The following is a 9,843-nucleotide window of genomic DNA, read 5'->3' as shown; positions in this document are numbered from 1 at the left end:
TGTCGAACTGGCATGTAGGGTCATAATTAGTTCTACATTCTAGAAGTCACTCTAGTAAATCGCAATCATCTAAGCTTATTTTCTTCTAAATGGAATCCCTCCAATTTCAAATATGATAGATTAAATTAGTCAATCCTATTTGTGTCTTGATTGCTTCGCTTTGATCCATTGCCAATTAGCGAAGTTTTAATACACCTAATATAAAAGAAAGCATTTGATCTAGTTACAAGATATTTATGCAATAATTATTTTATAGTATTTAATAACGTTCATGTTTAATTTTTATTCTAAAAAAATATTTTTAACTTAGGAATTTTTGAAAAGCTTTTAAAAAATGACTTATACATACTACTAAATAAATTTATTCCAACTCTTTAAGCACCTGTTACCTTAAAAAACGGAAAAAATGGCCCAAGGTGGACTATAAATCTAATGTTCTCGAAATTCTATTGTTCCTAAGGTAATAAAAAACCGATCGGATTAGACACTCATCGAAGTCGAAATTGATGGAGCCAACTGCATCATGGTATATCCTGCTCTCGCTCTGCTCCCTCTGCCTCTATTTCTTCTTCAGGCATGTCCTCCTCCGAGCTAACTCCAACAACAGATCCAAAATTCTTCCCTTTCCGCCTTCCGCATCCCCTCTCCCCTTCATCATCCACATTTTTTTCCGCCGCCGCTCCATCTACGAGATAGTCCACATCCTTCGCCGCTTCCACAGCCTCCTCGGCCCAATCTTTTCCCTCCGCCTCACCCCATTCTCCAAGCCCTCCATCTTCATCGCCGACCCTCACCTCGCCCACTCTGCCCTCATCGTCCACGGAACCGCTTTGGCTGATCGGCCGCCTGCCGACAGCGAACCCGCCCGCCTCCTCACTGCCAATAACCACGAAATCTCCTCCTCTCCCTACGGCTCCCTTTGGCAGCTTCTTCGCCGCAACCTTACCTCCGAGACTCTCCATTCATCCAGAATCCGCCTCTTCGCACCCGGCCGCCGCTGGGCTCTGGAACACCTCCTTAACAGTCTTCGCACCCAGTCCGGTCTCGCAGTGGTTGTCAAAGAGACCTTTCAGCAAGCCATATTCTCTCTCGTCGTGCTACTGTGCTTCGGGCAAAAGCTTAGCATGAGCGAAATCCGAGATATTGAATCCCCGATGGTGTTTCTCCTCAGAACCTTTACATCATTCAATGTCTTCGCTGTTTTTCCGGCCGTTACAAAGGTATTGTTCCGGAAGAGGTGGGAGAATATAGTAAGATGCAGGCAGAGGGAGGCAGAGATCTTCCTCCCGATGATTAGAGCGAGGCGAGAGCGGATGCAGAGCGCCGATCCTCAGTACTGTTACGTCGACTCACTTCTTGATCTCAAACTTCCCAAAGAAGGAGGGCGGGCACTTACGGATGATGAGATAGTGGTTCTCTGCCACGAGTTTCTCGTTGGTGGCATCGACACGACGACGACAGCGCTCGAATGGACCATGGCTGAGCTCGTGAAGAACCAGTGCGTGCAGTCTAAGTTATGGGCAGAGATCAAATCATTGATGGAAAGCGATGACGTAGAGATCATTGAGGAAGACGACTTGCAGAGGATGCCCTACCTTAAAGCTTTGGTTATGGAATCTCTGCGTCGACATCCGCCGGGGCACTTCGTGTTGCCACACTCTGTAACAGAGGACGTGACCCTGGGTGGGTTTCTGATACCAAAGGGGACGGAGGTGAACTTCGCTGTGGCGGATGTGAATTGGGACAGAAGGAACTGGGCGGACCCCTTCGAGTTCAGGCCTGAAAGGTTTATGGCAGGAGGAGATGGTGAAGGGTTGGATTTAACTGGGAGAAGAGAGATCAAGATGATGACTTTTGGGGCGGGGAGGAGGATGTGCCCGGGTTATCGGCTCGCCATGCTACACTTGGAGTTCTTTGTGGCTAATCTTGTGAAGGAATTCGAATGGAAGGTTGAGTCCGGTGTGGAGGTGGATCTCTCGGAGAAGCTTGAGTTCACGATGGTCATGAAGCACCCTCTTCGAGCTCGACTCTTTCCTCGGCGTAAGAAATAACAAAGCCAAATATTATTAGTAATTGAGTGCAGTTTTAGACTGACTGCCACTGTATTACGTTGGATGTGTTGTGTTGTCATTTGGTGTCAGAACTCAATTATTAATATTATAGGCGTCGTATCTAATTTTGTTGGATGATATATATATATATATATATATTATATGTCGGTCAATTAATACAGATACATACACCTCACATATATTAGACTCGAATAAAAAACCTCTTAGTTGATAGTTTTGTTAGAGTATACTGCAAGAATATTTACCTATCCTGCTCTACCTATCACTGTTTGATTAAGGTAGCACTTCCTCTGAATGTGCATACTGGCTATACCAGTCTCGACGGCTTAGTGCAGAGATTGTTCCCTCGTCTTCTTCATATAGTGCATTAACTGTAACAGATGACATAAGGAAGCTAAATGATTTCAAGCCTCTTCTTCTCTATGTTGCTTTTATTAACTTCTTAAATGTAGGTTGATTTCATGGTATCAGAGCCTTGAGGCCTTGTCCTGCTTCTTCTTTTTCTCCTCCGAATGGCCAAACAGGATTCCGCTTCTTCTGCATCGCCTGGTTCATTTCTATCAGCATCGATGGCTAAGTTCTCCATTCCATCTTCCTTGATGTTTCTTATGAACGATTTGAAGAATATTGTATCTACTTCTCTTACGAATGATAACTATCCTATTTGACGTCTGCAAGTGTTCAAGTTGTTCTCTGCAAATGGTTTTGAAGGTTATTTGACCAGAAATATTTCACCACCTGCTGCATCTTCGACAAAATCAGGTTCTCAAGACCTTCGGCTTTGGAAACTTGTTGATCAAAATTTAGTTTCAGCCTTGTTGTCTATAATTTCTACATCAGTACTTCCTTATATTCTTTCTTTGTCTACTACTCATGAGATTTGGATAACCTTAGAAAAACGACTTCAGCCAACAAATCAGTCACGTGTAATTCAACTTAAAAATGAATTACACCATATTCAAATGAAGGAGCTCTCTATGACTCAATATATGTCTCAAATCAAAGCTCTCATAGACAATATTGCCACTTCGGGAGATCACATTGATGTTGAAGATGTTATTCTACACACCTTAAATGGATTGCCCTCTATTTATAATCTATTTAAGTCAGCTATTTGCACTACTCAACAGACGGTCAGCCTGGATACCTTGTACTCACTTCTATGTAGTGAGGAAATAAATTTGCAAAATGAACAAAAGGATATGTTGCCACTGTCAGATCACACAGTCTTATGGACAACTCGTTCCAATGCAGCTCGTGGTAGGCCGGGTTTGCCAGGTCATGGACGAGGAGCTCCCTTCAGAACAAATACTCCTAGAAGCAATTTCAATAATAGGCAGTTTACTCTGAGCTCCAATGTTCGCACTCCTACTCCTTCCACAGTTCATCTGACTTGTCAAATCTGTGGCAAACTTGGGCATATTGCTCTTAACTGTTGGCATCGCTGTAATATGCAATATGCACCAACAACGTCCAACTCTAATCCTAGTGCTTTTCTCACGAATGCAAATAGTTCGGTAACCTCTCCGATTACTGAATGGGTGCTAGACTCTGGTGCATCCTCTCATCTCACATCAGATGCAAATCAACTTCAGCAACGTGCACCTTATGTGGGAACTGACCCTGTCTCTATGGCAAGTGGTGGAACTCTTTCTATACATCAAATTGGCCAAGGAATTCTTCCCTTACCTGATCCAAATCGTAAGCTTCGCCTCAAAAATCTACTTCATGTTCCTTTACTCTCTCTCACAATCTTCTTTCTATTCACAAATTGACATCTGACAATAATTGCTCTATTTTATTTGATGCTCAGGGCTTCCTCAGCAAGGATCTTTTGGACAATAGCATCCTTCTCCGTGGCCGGTCTCAAGATTGTCTCTACCCGGTTCACACTATGTCTGTCACTCGAAGCTCTTCATTCCACTGTTCGCTCTACTGAACCTTAGCATGCTCAGCATGGTCATCCTAATATTAGTACTTTACGGATATTAGCAAATGTATTACCTTATATATGTACTCTTTATGTTACTTTTTTATGTACTTCATGTAATATGGCCAAGAGCCATAAACAACCCTTTCATTTATCTCATAGTAATGTACTTAAACCCTTTCAATTAATACATTCTGATGCTCGGGGACCTGCTCCTGTCGCTTCACTTCATGGTTTTCATTATTATGTTGTATTTATAGATGATAATACTCGCTATACATGGATATATCTTATGCATTCCAAGGATGAGACCTTCTTAAAATTCAGACATTTCTCACTAGTCCAAAATGCTTTAATTCAAAAATTCAAACGCTTTTCTCTGATGGTGGAGGTGAATACACTAGTCATCTCTTTCACAATTTTCTACTTCAATATGGTATTACACACCAATTCAGTTGTCCTTACACTCCTGAGCATAATGGGCTTGCTGAACGCAAGCATCGACACCTACTTAAAACTACCCATGCTCTACTTCATAATTCCCATCTACCTCACAAATTTTGGGCTGAAGCTATCTTGACGTCTAACTACCTCATCAAATTTCTTCCCACTAAAGCTCGCATCCTTCATATTTCTTATTAACTCTTACATTGTAAACTTCCCTCCTATAGTCACTTGAAAATGTTTGGTTGTTTGTGTTTTCCTTGGCTTCAACCTTTGTCTAAAGATAAATTATCACCACGTTCTCAAGAATGTATTTTTCTTGTTTATTCCTCTGTCCACAAAAGGTTATCGTTGTTTCAATCTTCACACAAACAAAATTCTTGTCTCCCGGCATGTTGTCTTATATGAAAATAATTTTCCTTATTCCTCACAAACATCCTTATCAAAGTCTATATCTCACCAGCCACCTCAAAATCCTCTACTCTTAACTCCAATTTATATTCCTACGTTCAGTTCTCAATCACCTCTTCCTGTATAGCAGGTCACTCCACAAATCATTCCTACTTCACCTTCTATATATCCATAAACATCTACAATTTCTACCTTACCTTTAACTCCTCCACATACTACACATTATGAACTGCAACATACTTCTCCCCCTCACTCGGTCCACCCTATGCAGACAAGATAGAAGATAGGACATACATGGCCAAAAGTTGTATTTGATTTGCTTACTGTTCCACAATCTTATTTTACTCCTACTTCATACAATCAACCACTCAAATATGAGTGTTGGAGAAAAGCTATGTCCGACGAATTTTTGGCCCTTCAAAAACAAGGTACATGGAGTCTTCAAACCCCACCTCTCAACAAACCTATCTTGGGATGCAAATGGATCTTCAAATTAAAAACCAAATCTGATGGATAAATAGATCGATACAATGCGAGATTAGTTGCACAAGGTTTTGATCAGGAGCATGGAATTAATTTTAATGAGACATTCTGTCCGGTAGCAAAGCTACCAACCATTCATTTATTGCTTCTTCTTGCAGTTCACCATAACTGGCCAACCTTGCAATTTGATATTTCTAATGCATTTCTTCATGGTGATCTTTATGATGAGGTTTCTATGAAGTAACCACCTAGGTTTGCAGGTACTCAACATCCACATTATGTTTTCCATCTTCATAAGTCTATTTATGGCTTAGAACAGGCTCCATGGCAATGATATACCAAACTCACACAATCCTTAATTCAGTTTGGATTTGTATTTAGCAAGGCCTGTAACAGCAGTTTTGTTCATATCGTCCGGGCCGATCGTGGATCGTCCCGAGACGATTAGTTCAAATTTTATTCCAGAATCTGTACAAAAGTTACAGGAAAGTTTTCCTGTAAGGATCGTCCGGGCCGATCTGGGATCATCCCGGGACGATCAGAGCATGGCACAAGTTAGAGAATAGGGGTTTTTATTGTCCAAGAAAATTAATTATCATCCTGAGAAATCGTCTTAAGCTGATGGGATTTTGTTCAGATCGTCAAGGACGATCGTGCGATCGGCCGGGCCGATCAGAAGGTTATTTAGCTCAAATCAGCTCATTTTGAAGAGAGAGAAAAATCAAAATAAATATCTTAAATTTCCGAGGAGAGAGAAAGTCGAGAGAAAAGAGGAAAAAAGTTGATTTTTGGGCGATGCCAGGCCGTTTTCGTCCGTCGAGACAGTTCAAGAAATTGGTGTACGCAAGATAAGGCACATTCCGCCTTTCTCATTTTTCAGAACGGTGAAGTTTGAACGAGTTTTCTGTCCGGATTTCATTTTCGTTAGCGAATTTTGTCCGTATTTTCCGACTGGTTCAGTTTTTATCGCGTAACTTTTGGTATGTTATTGAAGTGCCGAGTGTGCACGTTTTAATTATTTTCTGGAGATTTTTGACCGGATAGTTTTGATTTGGCGGCGTTTTCTATTGACTGTAAATTTTCACGATGTCTGTAAATGTTGTGGCAGTAGAATAAAAGTCTTATAATGTTGTTGTGAATGTTCTGTTAATTTGGTAAAATTCTGATTTGGTTAATTTTGTGTAAATTTCGTATAATGTCGTTATACCGCCGGATTTTCGTACGATTTCTGAAATTGTCCGGATTTGTTCTGAAATGACATGATATGATTGTGTGCTATGAAAAGGGAGTTATAAGGGGCCAGGATCCTGTGAGATCCTGTCTGGGTTAGGGAAAAATCTGAAATGAGCTCTGAAATCTGAAAACAAGTTCTGTTCCTGATCCGATGATAAGTTCTGTTCTGGTGCTATAAGCACATCCGTTCTGGTGCCATGAGCACAAAGGGAGAAATAAGGGGCCAGAATCTGAGAGATTCTGTGAGTGTCTGGGAAGGGAGGCATAAGGGGCCAGAATCCGTTGAGATTCTGTCAGGGTCAGGGAATCTGTTCTGAATTTTGATATGTTTTGATTTGATATGTTCTGATACGATTTTGATATAATTTCTGATTCTGATACGCTTCTGTTCTGTTCTGATTTGATCTGATTCTGATATGATTCTATTCTGTTCTGATTTGATCTGATCTGTACGATTCTGTTCTGTTCTGATTTGACCTGATCTGTACGATTCTGTTCTATTCTGATTTGATCTGATCTGTATGATTCTGTTCTGATTATGATTTCTATTCTGTTCTGATTCGATATATGATTCTGTTGATCTGATCTGTATGATTTTGTCTGATGTGTTTGATGTGGATTCTGAGGATTTTGATGTCTTGCTGAGCTGTTGTAGCTCATCCTTATTTTCTGCGTGGTTTTCAGGTTCTGGAAAAGGGAAGGAAGTTTTGGAGTAGAAGTTCAGAGTATGATCCATTATAGGTATTTGGTACTTTTGATTTTTGTACAGTCATGGCTTTTATGTTCTGCTTTTATTTTAGTCTGAAAACCATAAGCTGTATTTGCATATGATTCTTTTTTAGGATGAAAAAGATAGATGATATGTTCCGCTGTATTTTGATGTTCATAGTAGCTCTGTGCGTCTGTTTCTGTCTGTATGTTTGGAAGAAAGTTCTGAAACAAATTCCAAAGCCAGATCCTGGAATCCGTTTAGTCAGTTTGAATCCGGATCACGACCCGATGCAAGCGGGATCCGTCTCGGTCGGGTTGGGTCGTGACAAGGCCGATCCATGACTCCTTATTTTTTGTAAGTCTCATATACAGCTTTATATTTTAATTTATGTGGATGACTTATTATTGACTGGTAACCATGCTCCAACTGTTGATTGGTTACTGCTTATGCTCAAAACAACATATTCTCGTAAACAACTTGGTACAGTAGACACTTTCCTTGGCATTCAGGTAAAAAAGAACTCCAACAAAGGTCATTTTTCATCATACTAAATATGCCATGGATTTACTACATTCAGCTGGCTTTATAAACTCAACTTCTGCACCAACGCATATTACACTCAAACCGTCCAAAATAGCTTCCGCCGAATAACCATTTGCTGATTCGCACCTATTTCGACGTCTAGCTAATTCCCTCTATTATCTTACCATCACACGGCCCGATATTACTTTGTTGTTAATTCCTTCTGTCAACATATGCACAACACGACAAATGCTAATTTTTTAGCTATTAAACGCATTCTTAGATACATCCAAGGCACAAAGAGTTATGAACTTCCACTACAGCCAGGCAATATGCAGCTTACTACAATTTTGTATGCTGATTGGGCATCAAATATGACTGATAGGAAATCTGTTACTGGCTTATGTTCTTACCTTGGATCGTCACTTATCTCTTGGTGTGTTAAAAAGAAAGTAACTGTGGCTAAGTCTTCGACCGAGGTGAAATATAGAGCACTTTCAACTTCCACATCAGATATTATATGGCTCCATTACTTATTGGAGGACATATCTTTGCCACAGACATCACCCACGCTAGTGAATTGTGATAATACTTTAGTTATTTCACTAGCGCACATTCTTGTATTCCATGCTCGCACGAAGCATATTGAGATAGACTTTCATTTTATTAGTTATCATATTTAACATGGTGCTTTGTCCATCCTTCATATCAATTCCCAGGATCAATTGGCTGATATACTCACCAAACCATTGTCTCCTCTTAGATTTTCCCTCTTACGAGACAAACTAACCATTTGCTCCTCAAATGCTTATTTTGAGGGGGACTGTTAGAGCATACTACAAGAATATTTTACCTATCCTACTCTACCTATCACTATTTGATTAAGGTAGCACTTCCTCTAAATGTGCAGACCGGCTATACCAGTCTCGACGGCTTAGTGCAAAGATTGTTCCCTTGTCTTCTTCATATAGTGTATTAACTGTAACAGAAGACTTAAGGAAGCTAAATGATTTCAAGCCTTTTCTTCTCTCTGTTGCTTTTATTAACTTCTTAAATGTATATTGATTTCAAGTTTAAGCTCCCAACTAACAAACCAAGGTGATTTTATTTTTTCGATAATAAGCTAAACTAAAAAAGAGAGAGTAATTTACAATAAAAACTTCTCTTAAGTGGCTATAGTAGTTGCATATTTTTTGGCAGGGCTTCTTACTATTTTTTAAAGATGATTCTTAGTATATATATATAGAGAGAGAGAGAAAAATAGTAGCCTAAAATTATTCCAAAAAACTTTAGAAAAAGAGAGTAAGGGCCATAACAGCTTGGGAGAGAAAGTTAGACGGAGAGAGTGATTTAATAAGGAGAATTCAACAAGTCTATAAATAAAATAAAATAAAATAATATCAACTAGGACTAATATTGTAACATCAAATCTGCTCCAGGATCGTCCGGGCCGATCTGGATCGTCCCGGGACGATCAGTGCAGTTTTTGTTCCAGATTCTGTCCAGAAGTTACAGAAAAAATTTCCTGTATGGATCGTCCAGGCCGATCTGGGATCGTCCCGGGACGATCAGTGTATGGAAAAAGTCAGAGAGCAAATCGTCCTGGAAATTAATTATCGTCCTGAGAAATCATCCCAGGCCAATTGGATTTTGTTCAGATCGTCCAGGACGATCGTGCGATCGGCCGGGCCGATCAGTGTATTATTATGCTGAAATCAGCTCATTTTGAAGAGAGAGAAAATCAAAATAAATATCTAAATTCAGCTGAGGAGAGAAAAGGTCGAGGGCAATTTTGGAAAAGTTGATTTTCGGGCGACGCCGGGCCGTTTTCGTCCGACAAGACTGTTCAGGAAAGTGTTGTGCGCAAGGTAAGGCACATTCCGCCTTTCTCAATTTTCAGAACGGTGAAGTTTGAACGACTTTTCTGTCCGAATTTCATTTTTGTTAGCGAATTTCGTCCGTATTTTCCGACTGGTTCAGTTTTTACCGCGTAACTTTTGATATGTTTCTGAGGTGCCGAGTGTGCACATTTTGAT

General features: G+C 40.2%; 2 protein-coding genes across 2 annotated transcripts; both read left to right on the top strand.

Moving 5' to 3' along the window:
- The first annotated feature begins 385 nt into the window (after window positions 1-385).
- LOC110113345 (cytochrome P450 89A2) lies at window positions 386-2,176 on the top strand. The gene has a single exon (XM_020845893.2). It carries the CDS (start codon window positions 507-509, stop codon window positions 2,049-2,051), a length of 1,545 nt encoding a protein of 514 aa, XP_020701552.1. The 5' UTR covers window positions 386-506; the 3' UTR covers window positions 2,052-2,176.
- Window positions 2,177-2,308: 132 nt separating this feature from the next.
- LOC110113346 (retrovirus-related Pol polyprotein from transposon RE2) lies at window positions 2,309-4,233 on the top strand. Its single transcript, XM_020845895.2, has 2 exons — window positions 2,309-3,773; window positions 3,886-4,233. Exons 1-2 carry the CDS (start codon window positions 3,035-3,037, stop codon window positions 3,915-3,917), a joined length of 771 nt encoding a protein of 256 aa, XP_020701554.1. The 5' UTR covers window positions 2,309-3,034; the 3' UTR covers window positions 3,918-4,233.
- Window positions 4,234-9,843: the final 5,610 nt, after the last annotated feature.

The sequence above is a fragment of the Dendrobium catenatum genome, unplaced genomic scaffold (assembly GCF_001605985.2).
Source record: "Dendrobium catenatum unplaced genomic scaffold, ASM160598v2 fragScaff_scaffold_1056, whole genome shotgun sequence".
In the NCBI taxonomy this organism is placed as follows: domain Eukaryota; kingdom Viridiplantae; phylum Streptophyta; class Magnoliopsida; order Asparagales; family Orchidaceae; genus Dendrobium; species Dendrobium catenatum.
Note: the sequence above shows the minus strand (reverse complement) of the source record. Positions and strands in the feature narration are given on the sequence as shown.